Below are 26,755 nucleotides of genomic sequence, written 5' to 3' on the forward strand. Positions count from 1 at the left end.
CCTAATGAAATTGGATTAATTCTCGTTGTCGCAAAGCAACTGGCAAAGCATCAATCACTACACGTGATAGTTGTATGTGCTTGATGAAAAGGATTGGTTGAAATATTTGTTTCGATGGCGACGTGGAAAGGAAGAGTTGAGTTGGGTGTTGCTGTGTGGAAGGTTGCGAAGGTTTTCCAAAAAGCGAGAATGGATTTGTGTTGTTTTGGCGTAGTGGTTTGCTAAATGAACTCGCCCTTTTTTTCACTGTTCGTCGGTGGGGTACGGAACAAGCTAAGCCGCTTTCATTGATTTAGCGAACAGAAAAATTATTATTTGGGAGCCTTTTCTTTGACCATTCACTCAGTTCACTCATCAATGGTAGATTTTATTCATAACTATTGAAGTATTAGCTATAAAAATATAGAGAAAATTCCGAAGGATTAAGAATTCACTTCCTGAGTAATCTGTTAATTAATATTTGACATAACAAGAAGTCTTGGTGAATTATGACATCTTCCATACCCAACTGTCTACTTCATAGGGCGGCTTGGAGTGAAGGAAGGAAGTAAAGAAAGAGAAGATAGCATAGCATTGAGAAGAAGATCAAGCTCCGACATTCCGTTCCCTCCTCCTCTCAGTTAGTGTAACCCGAGCGAGGATTGCCCAGATGCTCGTAGGTGGTCTTCAAGCTATCACTTCGTAGGTGTGGTGTACAGATGTACTAGATAGCTACTATACATGTGAGATGAAGTGTAACAAGTAGCTACGAACGATATCAGAATGTTGAATTCGTCCAAAGTCACGATGATCAAGTCGTCTCTGTTATCATCTCTACCATCATCTATACATATGTACTAGATACCCACTAGGTAGCTGAGAAATTTCACTATCACGATATTGACCTGCGAATCCGTGCCATAGAAGATGCGGTATATGACAGGTAGACTTCTGGATTCCTTCAATCCCCAATGACTTTCTACCAAAATGTTGTCCTACCGATAAATAATCTCCGAACCCCAAAGTGGAAGGCGGTGGTAGAATTTCGGCCGCTTGGTGAGAAAAAAATCCCTGCATATTGAGACATTTTGGTTGTTTTATCAACCTTGAAATCTCTTGAATAAATACAGACATTTTATCCTTTTTCTCTTTTCCCACCACCCTCCCATCACCTTTGCACTTTTTTCTTCCTCTCCCTCTTTCCATCTCTTGTGCCTCTTCCAAGCACAGTACATACATAATCATGGCTGACGATCCAATGAAGGGATTGGAGCATTCCGAGGCTCATTACTTCAACAGGTGAATATATACTCTTCAATCCAATCTTTGCCGATAAGGACGGTTTATGCTAATCTTCAAAATAGTTACAACCATCATGGTATGCAAAACATTCAATAAGATACCAAAGGAAGATGCTAACCAGTACATGAAGGTATCCATGAAGAGATGTTGGTATGTAATTGACAAGCTGGAAAAAAACTGCTTCTCTCAAACTTTACCCCGCTTGCTAACTAAATAATTAGAAAGATGAAGTCCGCACTCGATCGTACATGAATGCTATTGTGCAAAACAAGCACCTTTTCAAGGACAAGATCGTTCTTGATGTAGGATGTGGTACCTCCATTCTCAGCATGTGTGTATTTTTCTTTTCCGGCATCTCAAAATTTCAGAAACTGATGGGATAAAAGGTTCGCTGTCAAGGCCGGCGCTAAACACGTTATCGGTGTCGATATGTCCACCATCATCGAGAAGGCCCGTGAGATTGTCGAAGTCAACGGCATGTCCGACAAGATTACATTACTTCAAGGAAAGATGGAGGAGGTTGTACTTCCATACCCAAAAGTTGATATCATTATCTCTGAATGGATGGGCTACTTCTTGCTCTATGAATCCATGTTGGATACCGTTCTCTACGCTAGAGACAAGTACCTTGCGCCAAATGGTTTGATCTTCCCAGACAAGGCTACCATTTTCATGGCTGGTATTGAGGATGGAGAATACAAGGATGAGAAGATTGGATGTAAGTTTTCTTGAGATTTTCACATGGCCAATACCTTCAATGTTCGCGTACTAACGTATGAAAGTCTGGGACAATGTTTATGGTTTCGATTATTCTCCTCTCAAGGCTACCGCTCTCACCGAACCTCTCGTCGATACCGTCGAGATCAAGGCTGTCGTTACCGACCCAACCGCAGTCCTTACCCTCGATCTCTACACATGCACCAAGGAAGATCTCGCTTTCTCCTCTCCTTTCAAGCTTGACGTGCGTCGCAATGATTTCGTCCACGCTCTTATTGCATGGTTCGATATCGATTTCACCGCCTGCCACAAACCTATTAGATTCAGCACTGGACCTCACACTAAATACACTCACTGGAAACAGACTGTTTTCTATTTGAGAGAAGTCTTAACTGTTGAGCAAGGAGAGCAAATTGTTGGACGATTGGACAACAAGCCAAATGAGAAGAACCCAAGAGATTTGGATGTTAAGATTCAATATAAGTTGGAGACTACAGATCCATTGAGACAAGCTGAAGGTGGTGCTGAATATAAGATGTGCTAGAGAGCTCTCCAAAAATACTGAGTGATGAAAGAGGGAAGAGACTTTCGCGGCTGAGAGCGCAGTCTCTTTGAGGGAATTTAGTTCTCTCATTTGTCAATCAAGAGATGATTTGACATTTCTATGAATGAACTGAACTGGGTATTTCCTTTGGCGTCAAAGATGGACCCATTCAAGATGAATAAATGGTTGGTTGGATGGGAATAACAAGATCTAAGATATGGGCTCAAGATCTTGAGAAGCATAGCATTGCATTGTAGTGCAAAATAGGAAGCGAGCTACGCAGTTGATAATATCTAAATGCAAATAAAAGCCATGAAAGACAACCCTTTTTCTCAACGTATGTGATATGACTGTAGTGATAGCAGTGTGCAAGTGACTTTATCCGGAGGTGTAGTGAAGAGACTTTATTCTACTCCCTTTTTTCTTCCTACCATTGTCACCTTTTCCACTACTCCCTGTCTTGAGACTTAGAATGTTCTATTCAAATAAAGGACATCTATCAGCGATCTACTTCTGCCTTTTTACGCCACTAGTCCCGGTAGAGAATTCGAAGAAGCAAAAACCAAAGCAGGAACAAAAACCAGGACACTCAAGTCTCCCCCGCAAAAAGCATGAGATTAATGGACAGGTGACCAAAGATTCTTTTCTTCAACCACCCCTCCTCCAATCCATCCGATCATGTCTCTCTTCCCCGATTCCAATTATTCCTGACGCACTGCAACACAAAACATGAACACCAAAACCGAGCCTGAACCTCTGCACTCTTTTTCTTTCCCGTATTTTCTTTTAATCCTATGTCTCTGTTCTCTACCACTACTTCCCATCCATCATAGGTTCGGATAATATGCCCGAGAAATCCTCCCCCACCCCAACTCAAATAACACCCCCCCAAACCTCGGCTATCCGCGCGCCCAACGCACCCTGGACCTTCTTATTGCCTACCAGCGCACCGATCTCATTCGACACCATTTCTCTCTTTCGTTTCTTACTCGCTTCTTCGGGATCGAGGAGGAGCGCAGGGCCTTTTCCTTTTCCTTTAGATTTGGATTTTGAGGTATCGCTGACTTGGGCTCCGACTCCTTCGTCGCTGTCGAGATTTTCAAAAGCTTCTAGGAATGCTCGGGGGGTGGCCCATCGCTTTTGTATCTCAATTGCCTTGCTGGCTGTGATACCTCTGGTTCGCATAAGCATTTTGAGAAAAATGTCTTTGAGAGTTAGGTTTTGAGATTTGCTGGATAGAGCTTCGAAGGCGTCGAATGTGGTGTTGTATTCTCGGTTTGGTTCTGTTCTCCGGAGATGTTGCATCAAGGGAGTGTAGTTTTTGACGGATAGTACTTTTGTGGGGATGATATAGAGAGGATTTTCCTCATATTGTTTCTTGAGAAATTTGGTCATGCGCTCGATGTAGTTGAGACTTTCATTCAGATCGAGTGTTTGCTTCACGTGTATACCATCTTGAACCATCATTTTGGCAATGGAGGTTGTGATTCCATCGCCCCACTTGTCCAAGATATCTGCGTCGATTTTCTTGTGTTCGACGAGGTATTTGACGTTTGTGATACTAGATCGTTTGAGACGGAATTTCTGCTCCTCGTATCGACCATCTTTTATAGATCCGATGAGATCGTCGAGTCGTTTGCGCTCCATAATGTAGTCTAGCATGATGAGGTTAGATGCTCCAAGATTGAGCCATTTAGCTTTGTCTTCGCGAACGCGTGCTACCCAGAGGAAATCGCCGAGGGGAAGAGCACGAACGGAATGGGGAACGCCCATGCTGGCTAGCTGGTTGGGAATTCCATCACGATCTTTTTTGCTGGCGACTTCACGATTGTCAAGGATGAGTTCGACGGTGAAGGTGCCGGGACGCAAGATGATGGGTTCGAAGGTTGGGATGCTCGTGGTTTCTCCATTGGGTATGTCAGGAATATTGGGGTTTGATTGGGATGATCGACGGGATGGAGAATCGATTTCTTCGAGTTCGGAATCGGAGTCGTTATCTTGGTTTCTTGAAGCTGTTTTGGATGGACCTGCTACAACAGGTTGAAAGTCATGTGCTCTTCCCAATGTAGGGTCACCGCTAGCTTTGATTGTATCGGCGAGATCCCATCCCTCATCCGTGAGATAATATCTGCTTGCTGGATTCTTTTTCGTGTACACAAAATCTTTGTTGATCAATGTCTTCATAGAATTCCATGCCGTAAAAAATTCACTAGGTCTTGTCTGTGTGAAAGAAGTATCGCAAAAAGGTTCTGCTAAAGCAATGATCTCCTCTTTAGTGATTCCTATTCTGCTATTTCGTGGTTGGGTTCCCAAAGCCAGCATGATAGCATAAGCACCCGATCTCAGTTTCGGAACATAGGCTTTAGGCTTCCTCGCTTTCTTTGGTGAAGGCGAAGGCGTCACAGATTCTCCCCCATCATCAACAGCTACGGATTTTCTTTTTTTGCCCCTCGGCTTCTTAGGCATAGCAATACCCATCTCATCGCAATACTTCTCAAGACTATCAGTCAATCTCTTCGCAAGGCCCTCTCCAAGTCCATTTAAGCATACTGCTTCACTAGGATGATCAAATCGCATTGGACATGCTTTCATTGAATCGCGAGCTTTTTTGACGGTCGGAAGAGATTTGTATCCCCGTTCTTGTGCTTCGACAACCCATTCCTCAAGCCATTTGAGCAGTAGCGGGTTCCCACATTCGATTGCAGGAGGCATTATGTATGTCTGATTAATGACTGCAAGTGGAAGGACAAGGCAAAACTGGAGAATGTGAAGGCGAAAAACAAGCAAGAGGGACAGTTCTGTGGCAATTGCTTAATAAGAAAAATGGCAATTCTCATTCAAGAGATAGAGATTGCGATGACAGCCTGTGAATTTATTGTTATTGCATTGAATAGATGGTGGAATAGCGACAGCTAGTATTGAATGAAAGAAAGAGTTCTAGACAAAATCAAAGATATTCAGTCGACGCGACAACGGAAACAATCACGGCCGATTGCGCGCGGTCACATGACAATTGCTCTGCTCTTTGTGCTACCTTATGCATAGGTTTGTGCAGAGTGTTATGAAAGTAACTGAGGAGTGCAACCTTGTCGGTGTGTGATTACTAAGCAATCGGAATTGCATCACGCTTGTTGACTTCGTGTATATTATTTCTAGACCTTCGTCAAAGACATGATCAAGTATTATTGGGTTGTCATTCGAAGATTTCACCATTTTTGCATTTCCTTCAGGCTAAGAGGTCTGTTTGTGGTCATCGTCGCTGACAGTTCTATCGTCATTTTTCAAGTCTGAACTTCTTCACTGCTTCTGTAAAACGGCGGAATTTGACAAGCTTCAAATGCAAAGTGGTCCAAATATGCCTTACCTTGCCAAACAATGAAAGTGAGACTGGCCTGACCAGCGTCTAACTTTGAAATAAGCACCAGTGTTTAGAGATATCAGCTCTCGAGGGCTACTTGCGAATTTCTCGCAAAATCCTACTACTGAGATGGCGGGTAGTATTTTTAATGCCTTTCTTGAAGCGAGAATTCCCTTATCCAAGAGCATCACGTACTTGGTATGTTGCATAGAAAATGTATCTTCAAGCACTGGTACCTGTTAATTCAACTGTTGGATGTCAGAAACCCCTGTCGTGTATGTAGATACATCAAGTCTTACATCCTACTAATGATACTATGGTCATCTCACAAAATCACCTGTTCTGATATGCTCAGGTCTTGAACAACCCCAATTCTCACGTTTTCTTTTCTTAGATCTGAACATGCGGAGCGGTGATTACCTAAATGTAAAAAAATAACACAAGGATCACCTAGTCATCTTCTTGAAAGACGCAAATGACTTACAATGTCCTTCGCAATTCTCCCAGCCAAACCGCAGGCTCCAGTTTCTTACAAGCTCATCGAGAGCCAAAATATCCATCCGGATTCTTCACTCATCGTATTCATTAATAGTCTTGGTTTACCATCTGTATTATGGACTCCCACAATTGCTCTGCTTCAACGGTCCACTAGTTCTGTAAAGCCGAGCATTTTGAAATACGATCGCTACGATCAGGCTGCCACGACCTCTCAAGATTCAGCCGATAACATACCAGAAAAAGACCATAGATATGGTCACGATTTGCACCATGCAGTCAGCCATCTTAACGAGCTAATCCTAGTCACTGTCCCGAGGAACTCCAAGCTCGTCCTAGTTGCAGCTAGTATTTGTGTTCATATCGCTCGACTCTACGCTCAAAAACACGCAGCTACTGTGGAAGGTCTCTTATTCTTGGATCCAAACATCGGCAATGCCGAAGCTACGGATCTTTGGCCAAATTCTCATACTCCTGACTTTAAAGAAAGCAATGTGTTAGGAGATGATTTTGTGCTGGAGCAACACATCGAAGCGTACGCTACATTAGCACGAATATCTCAACACTGATGTTAAGAGCTCTGAAGGTTTAGATAGAAGAAATGTCTTGCAACTCTAACCCAACGCTTCCTCTCCCAGACTCCAATGATTGACTGGCAAAGGGTCATGGTTATGGTTATTGGGCATGAACCTGAACCTTTTGCAGAAGAGATGTGGAAGATTCTAAAGATTACCAAGAGTATTGACAGGAAGTATACTCAATTGTGAGTTTTTCATTCCTGTAGGGATGATGCGATGTTTTAACAGATTCGCAGTGCATGGCAACAATACAATGAAGCATTGTTTAATCTTAATGATGCTGATCGTTCAACAAATAAAGTCCTTGTTGCTCCTGGTTGTGGTCATTTTATTCAGAAGGACAATCCTCGATTTGTTTCTACGCAATTGGAGGATCCAATTTCAAGAATTCAGATTTGAGACTGTGATCTTCGGCCAAAAATAATACGCCCGAAACCCAGTGCGAAGTCACGGACAACAGATTGCAAATAAATCTAATAGTCCTCGGAGAGAATGGTTGGGATGACCTGAAAAACATATGGAAAAAATCGTGATCAGTATGTTCGATGGTCCAACTCGTTTAACAATTTTGAGTGTATGGTCTGAATTTTCAAAAACTCTGAACAAGATTCGCTTGGATCTCACTACGAAAGCTCAGAATACTACTTTTTCTTACAGGCAAAATAAAGATTTTGGAAAAGAAAAAAACGTGACATTTTGAGCATCCAGTCCAAAAAAACTTGGACTGTTTAGTTTTCGGAATTTGTGTGACGGATTACATGGGAATTTCTTGGACTATTGGAAGTACTGATCATAATTCACACATGTTGATTGACATCCACAGACAAGTCTTGGAAGAGAAATATAATGCCGTTGTACGTATCTGGAAGTCCTGTCAGACCTGAAACGCAGGCTTCACCCCTACAAATACTTTACTGCCCCGAACACTACTCACTAGGGAAAGAACGAGAACTCTTAGTTTCGAAGCTATGAGTAGCTCCTTCCAATCTCTTCCAATAAGAGCCAAGGAGGAGAAATTTTAAATGTTTGTTGCACATCTGGAATTTAATGCACAGGCCTTATCCTGGCAAGCTCTCTTTTTAGGTCTCCTAATGGGAGGTGTCTAGATAATTTGTTTCTTCTGCTCTGGACGCCAGTAGTGGCCCGATGTAACTCACACTTGAATTCTTGAAAATGCAATTTGGGGCATTAATCCTGACGATAGACTGGTTATGCGTGCTGAACTTTTTGCGTGCATTCCCACTCATTTCCTTGATTCCAGAATTTCTCATCTGAGAAGTTTCTCATCTTTCGATTCACGCCTCCCTTCCCCCCTTCTCCCTAAAAGCTACATATGTATCTATCTCTCAGAACTCTGGTTCTTACAGCTTCATTCATGGGTGCGCAGCAATCGTTGCCTTGAAACAGGTTAGTAACATTTCTAGTCTCAGGTCATTCTAGGACAGCTCTTGCACTTTGAACTACTCTTACGTTATCCATCAGTCATTCTCATAGAAATGACATTTGGCTTGTCTTCAACAGGATTAACCCTAACAAATCCCACGTCGAGTAAGATTAGTGGTATATCATGATCACCAAGTTTCCAGAAATCGACTAGCGAAAAGTCTATTCCAAGAATTGTTCATTCTTGGCTCCGATAGTTGGAGCTGGCTCTGATCACTTTCAAACTACAGTCACTATTCTCTTATGACATGAATGATTTGCACACCTTGAAACTTTGAATTATGGAACTCATCCTGACAAGTCTGTAAGTACCATTCTAGAGTTCAGAAGTCATTGTTTAGGCGTTAGACTAAAACCTTTACTAACCCTGACAATCGGAACTATTTTAGAAACATTCTCCATTTTGAGCTTTTAAGAACGATTTGTTGCACATCTAAAGACAAAAATTTCAAGGTCTCATCCTGACTAGCGTTATAAATAGTGCCCGGTTTGTAAAGCCGATTAGAATCTAGCTTTTGGATCCTGGTATCACAAATTGATCCGCGTGTTTCTTTAGCATCAAGTCAAGAACACATGCTTTCGATTTCATCCAGTTAAATCCATCGAAATGACTTCTGTTGCATATCTACAACTCCAATTTACAGGGGATATCCTCACAAGAAAATTAGTGGTGTTATTTATATCGTTTGGATACTCACTTCCTATGCCCTTACCGGTAGGAATTCTAACCCGTTACTTCTGGTAATAACACCCACAAAAAACTTTGTTAAAGCCATCAACTGATATGCTCTGAATTACAAAAACAATGTTTATCTCTTTGGCTGGGGTGACTGGAAGTGATATTGTTCGTAGTTCCACAGCACTAAATTCATACACCTAGAAGAACTGAAAGTGCTTCGTGACTGTTGAGGTTTGGAACTTTCTTCGTAAAGTCATGATATATCATCAATCACTTTTTCGACCCGGAAATTATAGACCGTGAATGCTGACTAGCTGATGTAAAGTCTAAGTCCTGAAAGTTCGCTTAGCATCCTGACAGTGTGTCCTAAGTTAATGCCCTAACAGAAAGTCTAATTCTCAGTAATTCGTTTAATGGCGGAGACGTATGTGATGATTGGTAGATCGCATGTATATGATTACCTTTCGAAGGACTCCCCTTCTTCATGTTTCCGGGAGAGTAATTCTGTACGCAGTATCGATCAATAATCCCTGGGAACTTGATTCAGATTCATCAAGTCATCTTGAACAGGTCAAATAACTACACAATTTACTCTCTCTCATTTTCCTTCCGTTGCAGATTCACAAGCCCCAATAAACAAGCATCGTCCCCACCAGTGCATCATGATAAGATATCACAATACCTTAATCTCAAACTACAGATCCACTACACCCCCCCGACTTTTCACATCCACCCATTACAATTTTCTAAAACTTTCCTGTTGCATATCTACAAACTCCGCGCACAGGCCTTATCCCAGCAAGTACACAACTACTACATAACTTCACGACCAGACTATAACTCTAGTCAGTCGATCACAACTTTCAGATGCTCCAATCAGATTTCTCAGAATAGTTTTGTTGCATGTCTATAAAATATTTTCACGAGGGTCATCCCAGCAAGTATAAACACCATACAATCATTCTCTCTTAAGCTATAAGTCTTGGCGCAAGATCGCGGCTTTTAGCTTTATGTCACGCTCGACAATCAGAAAGATCTGCCACGCGAAGCCCTGGCATAGTAACTAAAGGAATTATAACAATCTTCTTATTTTCATCCTGCAAATCACATCATCCTATGAACTCCAATAGTAATGGGGTAATATTACTCTTATAGTGTAAACTAAAGGATCCAACTAATGACAAAAGTACACTACTTCGCGCTTTCATATCAAACATCCTCTACTCAACTCAAACTCAATATCTACAATTCCTCCAACCACACTTCTCGGAGAACTTCTGTTGCACATCTGGATCTGAACAATACAAGGATAATCCCAATCAACAAGCGTGCAGACAGTACTTCGTAGCCTACGAATCACCGCGGAAACCTTAACTTGGAACGAACATAAAGCGAAATAGATTCTCGGATCTGAGAGTAATAAGTATATGGACGTGGCATTCACATCTTAAGCTTCGAAGAAATCGCAATCTGTATCCGACTTCCTTGGCAGGTATTTGCATGCGAATTCCAGAAATCCGTGTGGATGATGCATCCGTCATAGATTCGAAAGATGTAGCGACCCATCATCGTGGTAGCTGACTCTGGATCCTCAGATCATATTTGTACTTGTACATATACCTTTCCGACCTCGTTTCGCGCTCTCATACTCAAAGTTCCTATTAAGTTTTCTCACAAATCCTTACTGTTGTATAACCGCATCTTCCTGAATACCTTGGGCAAAATCTATTTCGGAGCTCACGATGGTACTATCTTTGCCTGAGATTCCTCAGAGAAAGAGAGATGTAGTATTTTGTGGGTCTCACACGGGTCAATAAGATTCCCTGGAAATAATGGAGGTATTCATATTATGAAAGTATAAAGTTTCCAGACGAGGAGGTAAGAGCCCAATGTCAGGACACTCCTGTCATAATTTCATCACACACTAAAATACATCCTATCGATTCAATCATTCTTGTATACTCATAAGGAATGAGAGTACTAAGTTCGCCGATATTCCAACAAATAATATACTTATCAACGGCAGCATTACCCATTATTTCGCCTACTGAGAAAGAGAATAAGCATTATATGCAAATGGGGTATCGAAGACAGCCAGTCTCCTTTGAATCCCCTATATCGTATCTCATTCTGCCTATGATCAGCCGCAAAACACTATCCCTACGAAATGGCCACTTATTCTCTCAGTCCGTACACAATTTCGCCACTTAATGTCAAAAGTCGAGAAAGGTAGATTTAGATCGACATGTGTAAATTGGGATTATGTCTCGGTCGGTTCCTTGCTATAAAGGAAAGTCGTGTAAAGCCAATGTCGCGGATCATCGCTCACAGAACCCGACTTAAAAGCCGAATTTTGTTCGAAGAGGGGGGATAGAATATCGCCGCTTGCTCACTATAGTCCCTATACGCGAAGGAAATCACTAATTTATTCGAAATCGAAAAGATCGTCCGTTTTGCTGCGGAGGAAAGTTCCAATACTCTGTATCAGAGTCCGTCTCTTCCTAATATTCAAGCAAAGTTCCACCTTTCGTGTCCACTTCACTTTCCCTTTCAACATAAGGCTCCACTTCCAAATCTGATCTCATCACATCAACGACTACTCTCTGAACCCCCATTGTAATCTTATATCCGGCCAATCCCAACAACGCAATAATGATAAGTAACAAGTTGATGATAGCCAATAAGCAAAATGGTATTGTATGCCACAATTGTACTCTGCGTAAAGGACAGCCGTTTTGGCTTCCATCTTCGGCATCAATCATGTTGGATAAGAGAAACCGTAAAGGGCATATTCCGCCCGCAATTCCGCCCGCAGATGCTGATTGTGTGGCCGGAGGGGTTGAAGAAGATGCTGAAACGATGGATTCGCAATCTGTATCCTTGTATTTTTCCTTGTCGCCTTTTTCCTTCCTGGTTTTCTTTTCGACATCCGAGCGGCGACGGATGCGAATATTCGCATGGTGCCTTTCTCTCTTTGGGGCCGAATGCATGGCAAGAATACAACTCTACGTCAAATTCCAGGCCTTGAACAGGAAAGCATGTTGACACATTCCACTTAAGTATATTTTATGCGGGGAATTATTGGTCACACAGGAGTAATTTGTGAGGGAACTTATTGGCCTTCTTCAACTACATTAAGTGTCTTGATATCATGTATACATATTGGGGGTATATCAGGACGTGTGAAAGACAAGAATGATCAAAGTTCTTGTTAATCAATCAGAGGATAGTCAATATGGCACCGATTGACCAATCATTTATCAATCATCACGCCTCTCAACTTTGAAAGTATCAGATACTTGTAGAGATTTTTCTCATCAAAAGTCATGCAATCAATCGGATATTGCATTCTCGAGGCTTGTTTGTATGATATCGAAGGCCAAAGAATGGTTAGCGATATATCAACTACCCCGCTCAAGTTTCACGGCACGAGGCATAAAATTCGACGAATACACGATGATGTGTGGATGGTGGCTTGTTTGAGGACCTATGAACCCATTCTGAGCGAGCCCCAATGAAGACTGGTTCTGCATTCATGCAATCAAGGTCCGAACATGAGATAACTCGACATTGTAGTGATATGTGGTCCACTCGGAATCTTGCCAGATGATACTACTGCAGTTGGACGGATAGCTGCCAGCTTAAGCTGCGAGAAGCTGTCAAAGGCTACGAATCAAGATAGCAGGAAATTCCCACTGCTGCAAGATCGAGATTAAAGCTCACAACAACGGGTTCCATGTGAACTTGAAGGATACTTATCCTGCGGTGCGAGCCACACTTGAGAATTCATATGCTTGCTTCATCCTGGGTATCCGGAACTAAAGGTTGAACCACACTTTTGGCTGATTGTTTGACAATATGATAGATACGATACATCAAAGCTGTTGAAGAATACTTCAAGGAAGTTCAAGGAAGACTTTTCACTGGAGAGCATATGAGTACAAGTAAAGTATTCATGCAATAACAAGATTATCCGAAGATAATAGGGAAGGTATCAACGATATCAAAGTATTTGGAATAATATTGGAGAACCTTGGAAATGCACGAGAAGTCAGGAGGAACATACGGCTAAACTTCGCTACACTCCACCCCGCCACAAATTGATAAAGCCACTCCCACTGAAGTCTAAGGTTCAAGGTTGCCCGCAAAGTGGAAGACGTCACAACACAACATCCAAGCTTCATTTTGAGCTTCCAAGAGCTGCTGTGCGATTATTCGTGGTAACACCTTTAGTGAATTGTGCCACAACCAACAAGGCAACACATCTGCAGTTACCCTCACCGACTTCTTAAATTCTTCACCTACCTCAACGTGTTGATTTACTCGCTATCATGGTTCTTGAAAACTCCTCATCCAAAGAGGCAAACGGATCGTTCGACTCCGTTCCTACCTCCGACAGCGATCCTTATGCGTCTTCGGAACAAGGCAAAGGCCAAGCTGCCGGTATTCAAACATACAAAATCGATGGCAGTACGATACCTCAACCACTACCATTATTCGGCCCTCTGTTCGGGTTCAATGATACCCTCTTAACCAACATCATCAATGCCCGCATCCAGAATTCCAGCAAAATCACCAATCGCCCACTCAGACAAGAAGAAATCGATGCCCTTGCATTGCATACTGCGAAGATAATTAGGATCAATTCATTTGCACCTGTTGCAGGTTTATCCGGGGGTATCTACAGAGCAGTCCAAACGGCTCCTACCTTTCGTTTCCCATTCTACCAACCAAACCTCGAGACTTTCAATTCAAGCGTCTTTCCCCACGCGAAAATGCCGTATATCAAAGGACCTCCGGCACTAATTGCTTGGCATGCATTCAGAGGTTTATGTTATGCTTACATTGGAACCACTGTATCAAAGTTACTTTTTGGGGGGTATGCAGCTAGTGTTGGGGCCGTAGGACAGATGGGCGATCCGCGATTGAAGGATATTGTAAAAGCTACATCAGAAGAAGTCGCCAGACATCAAAAGAATCTACCTAGTCCTGCAGGGATTCCCAGACCTCCCATGAAGCCAGGGCAAGGACAACCGCAACCCCAGACTCGAAGTACACAAGGATATGACGATGCTAGTCCGACCGGGGACGCGGAATGGTCTGGAGAAGATAATGCACCTGGATCTGCGCAGACAACTCCTCAGACATTCCCACAGACGAGAGGCTGGCCACAGGGAAAACCGGTTCCTGCACAAGCCCCAGCACAAGAAGAGGAGAAACCGTTTGATTTGTTCGATGATGCTTCACCTACAAATAGCCAAGGAATGGATACCGAACCAACAACATCCCAATCTTCTAGACAGACAGGTTCAGCTTGGGATCGAATCCGTCGTGGCGAAAAACCAGCTTCCAGTTCTACTACCACTTCGTCACAACCGCCAAAATCCGGGTGGGCAACAGTACAAAACAACAAACCTAAAGCATCGAGTGATGGCACATCGAGTGCAGATAGCTTTGCATTTTCTAAGACAGAAGAGGAGAGAAATCTGGCTCAAGTAGAAGCACAGAAAGAATTCGACGCTAGGGTTGAAAAGGAAAGGAGAGGCGGGGATTTCAGCAGTGGTGGAGATCAAAAGAGATGGTGAGGGATTGAAGATTTGTATAAGTAGCATTTGGGTGTAATTATCGTTATTGCATAAGCGTTTAGGATGCATGGAATGGAAATGGACATGGAAATCCCCATGGAATCAAGAAATAATTAAAGTTGCAAGTTCACTTGTCAAACCAAACATAGCATTGTATCATACTGATCACATCACACTCCTTCCATGTCTTAAACTCTCTATCAATTTTTCTAAGTACCAGGTAGGCAAATAGCCATCTCATCTCATTGTACACATCAGATATTATTTCATCTCCATCTCCATCTCCATCTCCATCATCTCATTCCTCATCTCCTCTCCTCTATCTACTCTCTCCTCCCCCCTTGACTACCCCATATATTAAAATCCACGCATGAAAACCCTGAAAGCCATGCCAAACCCCCCTAAATAAAACAGTTCTGTTCTTTTCCTGTAAAATTAATCCCATCCGATCCCCATGTCGCGGAAATTTTTGCAAAATTTTTGAAAAGCAGATTTTCCTCCCGTGGCCAGGTTCCCGTGCGTTCGTTCGTGTTTATTCATTTATTAGTTCCTTGCTTCGTTCTTTTGATCTTTCTTTCTTTTGTTCTTTCTTTCTTTTGTTCTTTCTTTCTTCCTTCCATTGTGACTGCGAATGCGAATGCGAATGCTTTTTAGACCTCAAGAAGTGAAGACCCCCCACACGCATTCGTTCATCCAGACTGAAAAGTCAAAGTGAAACCCGAATGTGAAAACTCCAAACGTATGTTCATGCATGCATCCATCCATGCACATTACAACTCCTCCCCGCCATCCTCACCCTCACACCCCATACTAATCCCCGAATCTCTCCTCAAACTTCTCAACCTCTCCTCTTCCTTCTCCCTCTCCTCCACCCTCCCATCACAATACCCCAACGTTACATCGCCCCAAATGCCCACGCCCTTGTATCGCGCCAACTCCCCGTCCCACCCGCGAATCTGTTTTGCCATGGCTTCCGCATCCGCACTATTGACGTCGACTAATTTTTCCATGTACGTGCGTACGGTAAATAGTACCGCGTTGGATTTCGGGAGACGAGTAAAGGTTTGCCGTTCGCGACGGATGTAGATGTCTGAGGGAGTGAGTGGGGAAGAGGGGGAGGGAGGGGCTTCGGGAATGTCTTGGAAGAGGATGGGGGTGGTTTGGATGAAGAGGTTGGAGCGTTCCATGCAGGTGCGCGGGGTGAGGTGGGTGAAGTAGCTGGGGGGTGGTTAGTATGTTGATGTTTTATATATAATATATTCTGGGAGTGGGAAATGTGGGAAATGTGGGAGGGAAGTGGACGGCTTACCGATTGACACTCTTTCCTAACTTTTCTTTCCATCCTGGTACGGGTTTATGTAGTACAGCCATGTTGCTTCCGATTCTCTCTTGCAATTTCCAGCCTGCGGGAAAGAGCGTGGCGGAAGCCATTAAATTCCATTCTCCATCTTCTTCGGATGGATCTTGTAACAAGAGATTGAAATCTTCCATGCAGAGACGAGCTGCTGTCTCGAGTGGACTTTTACATTTCGAACCAATGATAGATAGCTCTCCTGTTAACTTATTGAGGATTGTGTTTTCGTCCACGAGGGAGAAATCATTAGGATATCGATCTAGGAGAAACTCAATGACCATTTCGAGGAGTTCGTATGTGGCTGGGATGGCTGGGGGTAAGACTTGTAAGACGCATGGTCCATGTGTTTCGAGGAGTGAAGCGCGGAGTTCATGCTCGGCGAGATAGGTGGAGTCGATGGTGAGCCAATTGGATTTGTCAAGACGTTTGAGACCCATTGAGGTTGGATGGGGAGAGGTGGGTTTGAGTGGTGGGAGAGCATAGGGTGGTTTCTGAGGACCGGGCTGGGTTTTGGGAGGTTGATGGGGTGGGGTGGAGAGAGAGGTAGATGATGTGGATGAGCTACATGATAGTAGGTGGGAAATTTGGGTGAGAGGGTTATGGAGGAACTTTGTAATGTTTGAGGGTGAGTTTGTAGAAGGAGAAGTTCTCTTATGACTTCCATTCTGAGGACGTCGTGTATGAGTCTTTCGTTGAGAGCTGAGGATATATAAAATGCATGCCGTAGCAAAGAAGACGAGAGACTCCACAAGCAACATATTGCTTCCGTTCTGTGTTCCGAAGGCTAATGACGATGATAAAGATTTGAGGTCCGGGTATGGTATACTATCTCTTGAAGATGAAGCCGAAGATGAATTGAAAGAGGAAGGATGAGACTGTGTTCCCTCTGAGACCATTGGAAAGCCTTTATTTATATTCCCCACAACATCTTCTTCCTTCTCTGCATGCACCAAAGAGATTCCAGAAAGTCCCAACGATGGCCCAGACCGACTCATCGAAGTCCGGGCAGGCATTCCCGATAATCCATGCGCAAGTGGCGTTTGCACCTGCATATCCGGAGAATATTTGATTGATAGATTTGACAAGATGCCGATTCCGAGCCGTTGCATATGTATGTACTGTAGGCACTTGAAAAGCAAAAACTTTTATTTTTTTGGAATGGGGAAAAGTAAATATATAGCAGGGAAGGAGGACAGGCAGAAATATATCAAGAAACTTGGTCGAATAGATTAAAAGATGAATAAAATCTCTTCCTTGCTACATGAGGGAGGGATTGGTTTGTATGATAAAACGTAGGTCGTATTGCTACGTATATGTGAACGTGTGTAATGAGTGAGAGAATGGGAAGGTGAGTGAGTGATGAATAATATTGAGAGAAAGATGTTGTAAAAGTCGTGTAGATGTTTGTATGGACTGGTGTGACTTCCGGCTGCAAAATCTGCAACAAAAGTAGGACGACAGGTAGATTCAAGGAAAAAGATAGGAGAGATGGATGGAATGTTGAAAAAGAAATATAAAAATCGGTCCCAGCTACACGGGGTTGGGAAGGTTCTTTAATATGATAGAACCAATCCGGTCATGTCATATCAATTATGCCATTATGGAGTATTGTATTCACTTGGAGAAACAGAGAGTTATTAGAATTTGCCTGGGCTCAAGCGTTCTCAAGCGTTCTCAAGCGTTCACGCTCAGCCATGATTGTTCATCAACCCATCTTCTTGGGTAAGGTAATGAGAGGAAGAAGCTACAAGCTAGATGCATGGCGGCCATGGCTGTGATTAATTGCATCTTGATTCTTGATTCTTGAAAGATCGCTTTGTTCATGGTCCACTCGGTCCGGGTCATAGCTATTGCGTGTACGGTACGAGTAGGTATTAGAAATTACGAGGGTGGAGATGGGGAATCATCAAACCGGAATCCCTTGATTAGACGTGTGGGAAAGGCTAGGAATGATGAGCAAAAAGTTTGACATGAAAATGATCCAAGTAGATCTTTATTTATTCAAGACAGGTATGACCTTGACACATATTTGGATATTGTGGCAACTCCTCGGCTTATACTACGACACGCGGTAGCCGTGTAACGTAAGTGGAAAGGGGGGGAAGGTCATCCGAGAACTAACACCTGGGCCGAAATGGGTAATGGGTGGAAAGTTTATCGGAGTCGGATGGATAGAATGGCTAGAGTTAGGTAAGTGCGACAGATGGTTCGTATGTACGGCGTGGTGTGGCGTGGGAGAGAGAAATGTCGAGACAAGCAAGAGAAGACGGCTGGATTCCCAACATCCAGTCGGTTGAATTTGATTTGTGATCTTGGTGGTGATTCAGATGGTCATGGATGAATGAAAGCCGGTAAGGTGGGAGGGAGGTGTGGGAGGTGTGGGAAGTGTGGATGGTGGATGGTGGATGGTGTGTGATGTGTGGTCACTGTGGTGGACTCGATGGTTTTGTATCGGAATATGTAGCTTTTGCTTTCCGAGTGGATACTTTCATTCACAACAGAACCAGGACCGTGGCGGACTCGCAGGTAATGAAAAATATGGGGAAACTTGGTGTTGAGCTTACCCATACCTAGGGAGTTATTCTTAGAAGTCGATTCTACCTACTTGGTACTACGATAGAGAGAGAGAGAGTCGTAATACCTCGTAGTGGAGTGGGAAAGGTTGAAGATGGAAATACGAAGCATACAAATCATACGAATGAGAACATCTGGTGTCGTGTGCGTTATATTTTGTGTACGATATGATATGGGCATCACGCATCACGCATCACGTATCACGTATCACGTATCATCACAACATTTTCCATGTTGATATGGTCGACTAACCCATGAGCTCATTAGTGAGTATTTCGTACAGAAAGTAAGGTAAGGTACGTGATGAAATTTAATATATTCAAGGGACAACTCGTATCATGATTGGCTCACATGACATCGGAAATCGCAGAGATCTTGAGAATCTTTCTTGGATGTTGGGAAACTATTGGAAGTTGGGGCTGAGTTTTCCTCCCAAGCCATACCAGGATCTATTTTTTGAAGTTGACCGCGAAGACCGCGGGGGAATAATTATGGTCAAGAACCAATTGGATTCTATCGTGATGGATGATGAATCATGGATCGACATCTCCCTGGTAGGTACCTAGGTGATGGATAAATTGAACTTGCGTCAAAGAGAACGACCAAAGTCACCCAACAACCCACCAAGCATGAGTGAGCTTGAGGCCAAAGTTCGTTCGTGTGGTGGGAGGCGGTTTCATTGGATCCATTGGATTCGTTGAATTCATGGGATTCATGGGATTCATGACTCTGCGCGGTGAACCGGTGAGATGTCTATCATATCTATCATGTATGAGATGGCATATTCGCAATCTGATACGATAAGGTTCTGATCTCGCAACAACGACCCCATTCATATACATAACGTTAATGTAAGTACTAGGAACGATGTGATATAAATTGAATGTACGAGAGACTTTATTGCTTATTCCAAGTATCTAAAGTATTTGGTACTGAATTGGTATTGGCATTGGTGAGATGATGGAATCTAGATGGCATCGCGGACGGAGATGCATTCACGTATCTAGATTCCCAAAAGGTTATCTCTATCTCTCAATCCACAATATGCAGCCACCGACAGCTTACCTCCCATCTGAAGATCCTCCATGAATCGAGTAAAGAAGTCCCGTTTGACTCAAAGCCATTAACAGTCTACAACGTCTACACGCAGTGAAACCAAAAACAAAACAAAATCCCAAAACGTTTTTCAAAGCCTTTGCATCACTCGTGTCGTATCACATTCACATTGTACACAGAGCAAGAAAAACAAAATGTCTCTCAATCTCAACTTAACTTCCAAAATATGGTTCCCTCGAATTATTCCTCGCGGCAACAGCGGAAAATCATGAAACTTGGACCATTTCTGCGGCTGAACACTTCCAACCTTCTTTTCATTCTAAAAAAGTCATCACGTCGAACCTAACCCGTCCACCTCTCAACTCTAATCTGTAAACGGATATCGCGCGGATTTCCTCAAATTCCACACAGAGGCCATGGCGCATTTGGCGTGAGGTACGACTTTCCATACCGAATGATCTTGGCGATGCTGGCTTTATTGGCAATTTGGGTGGAGGTGTGCTCTCCAGACTTTTTCATCAACTGCATCGTTGCACCACAGCTGTGTGAAATACCACCTACACACCTGCTGCTCACTACACTACACTGCCAATAAATATACATCTGCATGACAGTATCCACGGTACGCTGATCCGGGCCCAGGAAATCGTTTCGTTTTCCAAGGGTGGGGAATTGAGGGAGGGGGATTCCTTGTCCGCAGTGACCCATTTAGGATTGAGATCATGTCATGGTCGTACACATCGCCAATTGCAGCTACGGCGATTCCTACCTCTGGCCTGCACATCACGTAATCCGGTAAGCATGCTTCTTTCGCAGATACCTGGAGATACTGGATACGGTACTCCGTTTATCGTGTACACACCTCGATTCTCCACTCTCAGCCAAATGGAGACGTCTGGGATACCTGGCAGACAGCCCCGGCAGACAGAGGTGCATAAAAGTCAATGCGGTTTCATGCAAGAAATTTCATGGTTGGTGGGTGAGTGAGCGAGGGAGGAAATGCCGGTTGGCTGGATCCTGTCATGATGCTGGTGCGAATCACGTATAGTGTGCTGTGATGCGTAAATGCTTGCAATGGAATGCAAACGGGTGGATATATGGTTCGATAGTTGCACAGGTTCTAGATGGATATCCTAGCATGTGGCTTTGGGGGAATAGGGAATAGTGACGTTTGATATCAAGGGGAGGATGCGACGGAATCTAGATCTTGGTTGTGGTGTCGGATTTGGGAGGAGAAATGGGGGGGGTGAGGTTTTGGGTGTGCTCTGGTGGTGGGTGTGATGTTGTAAAGATGAGGATTTGTTACTTCATACTCCTGTTTTAGAATGGAAATTCGCGTTTGTAACGTTTGGTGTGCGTTTGTGGACAGTTGCATATGTCATTTAACGGTTAAGCCGGTATTGGCTCCTCGTGCTCTTCTGAGCATAATATGCATATTGACTTACCACACATAACAACAAAGTGGAGTGGAGTATAATATATGTGTTTACAATCTACGGTCTGCGGAACTCGTCGCCAACCTCATCTACCAATGAACAAGGCTTACAAAATCCCGAACATGGTCAACATCGCCACGATAACCACGATGATGACGCTGAGTAACCTAGAACAACATCAAAAAAAATCCCGACAAGTCAACCTTTCCTTACACAAACAAAGTACTCCGGAAAATACATAACGAGGCAAATATTTACGTGGATGCCGCCGGAGCCACATTTTCAATTTGTACTGCTGGCTCAGGCTGCGTTTGACCAAAGTTCAAATCTAGAGCTATCATATTTCGCACCGTGGTTTGAAGCCACCATGGCCATCCTCGAATTGTGCCTAGTATGCCCATATCCTTAGGTAAGATGATCTGGCCACTTCTTCCCGCCAACACTTGATCGACAACGGCATTAGAAATGGTTTCAGGTTGGAGATATGGATCTTTGAAGCTGGCTTGCGAGATTATATCCTCGACCAATGGCGTCCGAACCCATCCTGGATTGACAACACTATTTCCTTTGTGAGCATGAAATACTGGTGGCAATTTCGGGCGGATGGAAAGTTGAGGACTTACGTGGTTCGGATATTAGGTGCGTTGTATAGAGCTTTCAATTCTGATGCAAGTCCTTCATGAAACGCGAGAGCACTGGCTTTCGAACAGGAATAATCTACATTGGAAGCGTACACCAAGTAGCTTGCTAAAGAGGCAATTGTCACTACGTGACCATGGTTCTTCTTGACCATCGCCGGGACGAATTCTCTGGCCAGAAAGAAATGAGATATCGTATTAACCTCAAATGTCTTTCGGGTTTGTGCTTCGCTGCCTTCTAGAATGGGCATGAGAGTACCAACCCCGGCATTGTTAATGAGCACGGTAGGATCTCCATGACTTTTCCTTATTTCGGACGCTGCAGTGGCAATTTGGGATGGTGATGTTATATCAACTCGATAGTAGAAGACATTTGATGCTTTAATATTGTTAGTCACCATTGTATATCATGTGTTTCCGAAGGTAGAAAAGCTCACGAAATGGCATCTTTGGAGGGTTAACATCCATTACCACAACCTTGACCCCTTTAGATGAGAACTCTCTTGCCATTGATTCTCCTATCCCACTGGAACCACCCGTGATCAAGACAACCTCTTGACTCTTAATGAATTTCGCATTGCTTTTCCAATTATTCAACACAAGCTGAGATAACTTCTTATTGACACCGCGTACAATACCCAAAACGAGGAGGGCCTTCAATGCCCGAATGAAGGCGGGAGAATAAGTATATGGCTGGATCTTATTCGGTATAATAGATCGCAATTTATCTGGGTAGTACCGAAGTGCTACAAGCAAAAGACCTGTGAGTTTAGGGTCAAAAGGGGCACCTAAAATTGCTGACATTTTGGCTTTCCCTGCGATTTTCAATATGAACAGTAGTGATGAAGGAGCAGATGAATCAGTAAGTATGACGGGTTGAGAGTTCCAATATAAACTTAATACAAATACCAAATACAGTGGCTCCAAGTTTCTACTAAAATATCTTGAGAGCAGTCGAATTCGATGTCGACGACTTCATAGAGATGCCGAGGTTTATTAAATTGGCGGTGGACGAGACACATAGGTAGGTTACATGTGTTTAGGAATGGGGAGCGTGCGGATAAGTGTTCAGCGCGTCAATCTCCGGTAGATATACCTAGAATTACCTTCCTGGGAACTTACAGTAGATCATATACCAAATATAACTCGGTGAACTCAATAGTATGGGGAAAAACTCTTGGTGACGCAAATTTGACACGACAAGCACCATTTCATCTCACCACACATGGAATCGTGAAGTTGAGTGAGGTGTGTATACTTACCTACAAATCACGGGACTTGTATTAGTCACGTGAATAATTGCCAATGGATTCTTCCTCTTTTCCAGCTACCCCGCCCTTCACAGGATATAACCCCGCCTTGTGCTACCCATCTTAGGCTTTAACCACATCACTTTATTACATCCGAAGAGAGACATTACTCAGAGCACGAAGTAATAAATTGTCTTTTGATATCCAGACAGTTACTCCTTCTTCACTCCCAATATTGACCAAAAATCAACCCAAAGAGTTCCAATATGAGTTCAAACAAACTTCCATTCGATGTAAGTTTAAAGTTTCAGGGACACTTAACAGACTTCTAGCTCGCAACACTAACTTCTCTCATTCTAGCTCAAAAATACATCGCTTTTCCATGACAAATCTTATGTGAATGGAGAATGGGTAGAAGCTAAATCTGGAAAACGCTTCGATGTCTTAGGTTCTCATTCCCTTCTCGAATCACAGTTTCTCATCCATCTCTTCAAATCTAACTCCTGAATCTTCGTCAGATCCCGGAACCGGTCAAGCATGGGCCACAGCACCCGATAACGATGCGTCCGACGTAGATGCAGCCGTTCAAGCTGCTCACACGGCCTTTCAATCTTTCAAGAAAGTCAATCCCAGGACACGTGCTCAGTGGCTTTTGAAGTGGGATTCTTTGATTAGAGAGAATAAGGAGGATTTGGCGAAGATTGTTACTTATGAGACGGGGAAACCAATTGCGGAGAGTTTGGGAGAGATTGATTATGCGTTGGGTTTTACGTGGTGGTTTGCTGGGGAGGCGGAGAGAATCTCGGGGACGATTCAGGTACGTGTCTTTTTCGTGTCTTTCTATGGCGCTACGGAATGCTCTTTTAGGCGGATGGTACTTCAAGCGTCTCCTCAGATGTTCTTTGATATTGCACAGCGTCTGCTCTCGTGTTTGCAAGCCACTAATTTATCCTTCTGATTAGACACCTTCAGCACCAGGTAGGAGAGTCTTCACTGTGAAGCAACCAGTCGGTGTAGCTGCTGCACTAGTCCCATGGAATTTTCCAATTGCGTAAGTCATTCCATCCAGAGTAAGGTACTGACTAACGATCTGTAGAATGATCCTGCGAAAGGCTGGAGCAGCATTTGCGGCAGGTTGCTGTATGGTAGCAAAACCATCACCAGAAACACCGCTTTCAGTGCTGTCCTTGGCTTTCCTTGCCGAGCAAGCAGGATTCCCAAAAGGTGTATTTAGTGTTTTGACCACGAGTTTAGATAACACACCTCCGTTAAGTGAGGCACTGTGTCGTCATCCACTGATCAAGAAGGTTACGTTCACTGGTTCTGTAAGCGTTCCTTGCTATATTCCAGATTTAGCCAAATACTAACGAATTCAAGACGAGAGTTGGTAAACTCGTTGCAAAGCTGTGCTCCGACGGATTGAAGAAAGTTACTTTGGAACTAGGAGGCAATTGTCCTTTCTTGATATTCGATGATGCAGATTTGAACCAGGCTGCTGATGGTACGTGATCCATTCTATATCAGGGGAGCTTTAAACTGTGTCTACTACGACTGAATATACTTTTGAACGTCTTTTCGAAAAGCTTATTAACACACTCAGCTCTCATGGCTCTCAAATGGCGACATGCCGGTCAAGCTTGTATAACCGCCAACCGCGTTTATGTACAATCTGGTGTTTACGATTCCTTCGCTTCTCTCATCAAAGAGAAAACATCCAAACTCAAGATCGGCCACGGAGCCAAAGAAGGGACCACAATTGGTCCTCTTACCACTCCTCGAAGTATCGATAAAGCAGAAAACCAAGTCGAAGATGCCAAGAAGCATGGTGGAAAAGTTGTACTCGGGGGGAGTAAAGTAAAGGACACTACCGGGTATTTCTTTGAGCCGACTATCATCTTGGGCGCAAAGAAGGAAATGTTGATCACCGAGGAGGAAACTTTCGCGCCAGTGTTAGCATTATATTCTTTCGATACGGAGGATGAGGCTGTAGACGCGGCAAACAACACTAGTGTAAGTTTTGTCTACAAGTTTCCGGTAAATGGTATTTGAGATGGCGCACTGACAAGAATAACATAGATGGGACTAGCATCCTACTTCTTCACCAAGAATATCGATCGTACATGGCGACTTCTCGAAAATCTAGAGGCCGGTATGATTGGTATGAATACTGGTATGTAGTCTCGGTTCTCCAATTCTTCCTTCTCTAATCAGAAACTTTGTGCTAAATATCTAAATATAGGTAATGCATCAGCAGCCGAATCACCATTTGGAGGAATCAAAGAGTCAGGGTATGGAAAGGAATCTGGGAAAGACGTCGCAGTCAATGAGTACCTTATTACGAAAACAGGTACGATGACTATTGATGGACATTATTAGTTCTCAGTGGTCAAGAATCGGTGATGAACATCTAGGATTATGACGGATGGAATTATGTATTTACGAGAACATGTTGATGATAGCGCTGACACGAATGAATGTTATATTGCATCTTTCCGAGGAATGATTTGAAAGGCTCTCGATGAATCATGTATGCATTTCTGTATGTTTGTATAGTCTCCAGTCCAGCCTATGTATTCTGAGCTGTTTTCTGGGTTTTCTGGGTAAAAGTCAGGGACCAGTACTCTCACACCATCTCATCATTTCCCCCATTATGAAACGATAATAAATACAAAGAAACAGTAGTGAATTCAAGTCAGACCCAATCCGATTCAATCCCACCCCATCACATCCCATCTCATCTACACCACCAATCATCCCGGAACAAAGACGTAAGGTTTACAACATAATTTCTATCCATTCCTCGTGCTAGATTTACATTCATTATTGCAGCCGCGAAAGAATTCCAACACATCCATATTCTTCTTTTGTCATGGACGATAAGTTATTGAGTTTTCGAGAGGAGATGACGGGGTTACCTTTATTTATGCTAGTTTTATCTACCCAGTAAGCGGGTTATGAGAGTAGGAAAGTAGGGAGATGGGAGACGCGGAAGATGCGGTGGCTCTTCCTTCAGTGAATCAAAGATGGAAATGAATTAAACTGGATCATTTGAGCTGGTGAGAGATTAGAGAAAGCGGGGTATAGAGAAATGCCCAGTGTTCAGATTCTCTTCACTCGGATAGTTTGAGAGAATGGTGAGGGGATTTTGGGGGGGGTTTCTTCTAGTTGTTGCGCGCAATCTATATATATATATATATATATCTATAGTTGTTTGGTTTTGTAGAAACAGGAAGAAATTCATCATATTATAACACAAGCTTTGCATGGTAACTACGCGCCTCTGATCTGAGCAAACTTCAAGTCGGGGGGTGGGTGGTAGGGGGTTGTGAAAACTCGATTTGTGAGTGAGTATGAAGATTTTTGAGTTGTTGTCGTAGATGGTCGGATATTGGTGGGAGATAGATGGATAGTGAGGAAGTGGGGTTGTAAGTGACAACAATTTTGTTGATATCTTCTTTTCTTTCTTTCTTTCCGTTTTTTTTTTGTGGTGGTGGTGGGTAGATCAACTCTTGCGTTTTTGAAATATGTAGTATCTTTGAGCTTGGTTTGTATTCTCTGATAGACGAGCGTAAAGATATTTGAGGTATCTGGAATGATGTTTAACGATCCAGAGTGTATGGCGGAAGAGGGGCTTTTATAATGGATATTTGGAGATCGTGGGAGGGTGGAGAATGGAGGAATAAGAATGGCGCGAAGCATGGGATCTCAGTTCCTGAGAACGATTTGAGTAAATCGTATCAGCTGTTTAGTATTGAGTTTTCTGTTGT

The 26,755-nt window shown here is 43.3% G+C and overlaps 8 protein-coding genes across 8 annotated transcripts; 4 read left to right on the forward strand and 4 right to left on the reverse strand.

The window, feature by feature from the left end:
* Positions 1-1,222: 1,222 nt before the first annotated feature.
* Positions 1,223-2,865, forward strand: EAE98_002501 (uncharacterized protein; the record flags this gene model as incomplete). The annotated part of the gene is made up of 6 exons (XM_038950121.1): positions 1,223-1,278; positions 1,344-1,357; positions 1,412-1,431; positions 1,503-1,612; positions 1,668-1,999; positions 2,064-2,865. 6 exons carry the CDS (start codon positions 1,223-1,225, stop codon positions 2,540-2,542), a joined length of 1,011 nt encoding a protein of 336 aa, XP_038813860.1. The 3' UTR covers positions 2,543-2,865.
* A 550-nt stretch (positions 2,866-3,415) lies between these two features.
* EAE98_002502 (uncharacterized protein) lies at positions 3,416-5,254 on the reverse strand (the record flags this gene model as incomplete). The annotated part of the gene is made up of 1 exon (XM_038950122.1): positions 3,416-5,254. The coding sequence occupies one exon, from the start codon at positions 5,252-5,254 to the stop codon at positions 3,416-3,418; it is 1,839 nt and encodes a 612-aa protein (XP_038813861.1).
* Positions 5,255-6,385: 1,131 nt separating this feature from the next.
* EAE98_002503 (uncharacterized protein) lies at positions 6,386-7,372 on the forward strand (the record flags this gene model as incomplete). Its single annotated transcript, XM_038950123.1, has 3 exons — positions 6,386-6,930; positions 7,057-7,158; positions 7,210-7,372. 3 exons carry the CDS (start codon positions 6,386-6,388, stop codon positions 7,370-7,372), a joined length of 810 nt encoding a protein of 269 aa, XP_038813862.1.
* Positions 7,373-11,596: 4,224 nt separating this feature from the next.
* Positions 11,597-12,085, reverse strand: EAE98_002504 (uncharacterized protein; the record flags this gene model as incomplete). Its single annotated transcript, XM_038950124.1, has 1 exon — positions 11,597-12,085. One exon carries the CDS (start codon positions 12,083-12,085, stop codon positions 11,597-11,599), a length of 489 nt encoding a protein of 162 aa, XP_038813863.1.
* Positions 12,086-13,426: 1,341 nt separating this feature from the next.
* Positions 13,427-14,680, forward strand: EAE98_002505 (uncharacterized protein; the record flags this gene model as incomplete). Its single annotated transcript, XM_038950125.1, has 1 exon — positions 13,427-14,680. The coding sequence occupies one exon, from the start codon at positions 13,427-13,429 to the stop codon at positions 14,678-14,680; it is 1,254 nt and encodes a 417-aa protein (XP_038813864.1).
* Positions 14,681-14,866: 186 nt separating this feature from the next.
* Positions 14,867-18,703, reverse strand: EAE98_002506 (uncharacterized protein). The gene is made up of 2 exons (XM_038950126.1): positions 15,990-18,703; positions 14,867-15,898 (listed from the first exon to the last, which is right to left on the reverse strand). Exons 1-2 carry the CDS (start codon positions 17,141-17,143, stop codon positions 15,451-15,453), a joined length of 1,602 nt encoding a protein of 533 aa, XP_038813865.1. The 5' UTR covers positions 17,144-18,703; the 3' UTR covers positions 14,867-15,450.
* Positions 18,704-21,034: 2,331 nt separating this feature from the next.
* Positions 21,035-23,097, reverse strand: EAE98_002507 (uncharacterized protein). Its single transcript, XM_038950127.1, has 3 exons — positions 22,176-23,097; positions 21,724-22,117; positions 21,035-21,658 (listed from the first exon to the last, which is right to left on the reverse strand). The coding sequence occupies exons 1-3, from the start codon at positions 22,540-22,542 to the stop codon at positions 21,355-21,357; spliced, it is 1,065 nt and encodes a 354-aa protein (XP_038813866.1). The 5' UTR covers positions 22,543-23,097; the 3' UTR covers positions 21,035-21,354.
* Positions 23,098-23,254: 157 nt separating this feature from the next.
* Positions 23,255-25,364, forward strand: EAE98_002508 (uncharacterized protein; the record flags this gene model as incomplete). Its single annotated transcript, XM_038950128.1, has 9 exons — positions 23,255-23,281; positions 23,349-23,436; positions 23,507-23,805; positions 23,951-24,039; positions 24,085-24,313; positions 24,366-24,489; positions 24,589-24,998; positions 25,065-25,158; positions 25,228-25,364. 9 exons carry the CDS (start codon positions 23,255-23,257, stop codon positions 25,362-25,364), a joined length of 1,497 nt encoding a protein of 498 aa, XP_038813867.1.
* Between the last annotated feature and the right edge of the window lie 1,391 nt (positions 25,365-26,755).

Source organism: Botrytis deweyae (assembly GCF_014898535.1).
Source record: "Botrytis deweyae strain B1 chromosome Unknown BDEW_004, whole genome shotgun sequence".
Taxonomy (NCBI): Eukaryota; Fungi; Ascomycota; class Leotiomycetes; order Helotiales; family Sclerotiniaceae; genus Botrytis; species Botrytis deweyae.

What these genes read in the sequence shown, in the direction of transcription:
- EAE98_002507 (XM_038950127.1), bottom strand. Translation starts at nt 22,542, where the DNA reads ATGTCAGCAATTTTAGGTGCCCCTTTTGACCCTAAACTCACAGGTCTT. An exon ending in CCCTCCAAAGATGCCATTTC is followed by an intron (nt 22,118 to 22,175) that starts GTGAGCTTTTCT and finishes ACAATATTAAAG; the next exon opens with CATCAAATGTCTTCTACTAT. An exon ending in GCACCTAATATCCGAACCAC is followed by an intron (nt 21,659 to 21,723) that starts GTAAGTCCTCAA and finishes CAAAGGAAATAG; the next exon opens with TGTTGTCAATCCAGGATGGG.
- EAE98_002506 (XM_038950126.1), bottom strand. Translation starts at nt 17,143, where the DNA reads ATGCAACGGCTCGGAATCGGCATCTTGTCAAATCTATCAATCAAATAT. An exon ending in TTAGGAAAGAGTGTCAATCG is followed by an intron (nt 15,899 to 15,989) that starts GTAAGCCGTCCA and finishes ACCACCCCCCAG; the next exon opens with CTACTTCACCCACCTCACCC.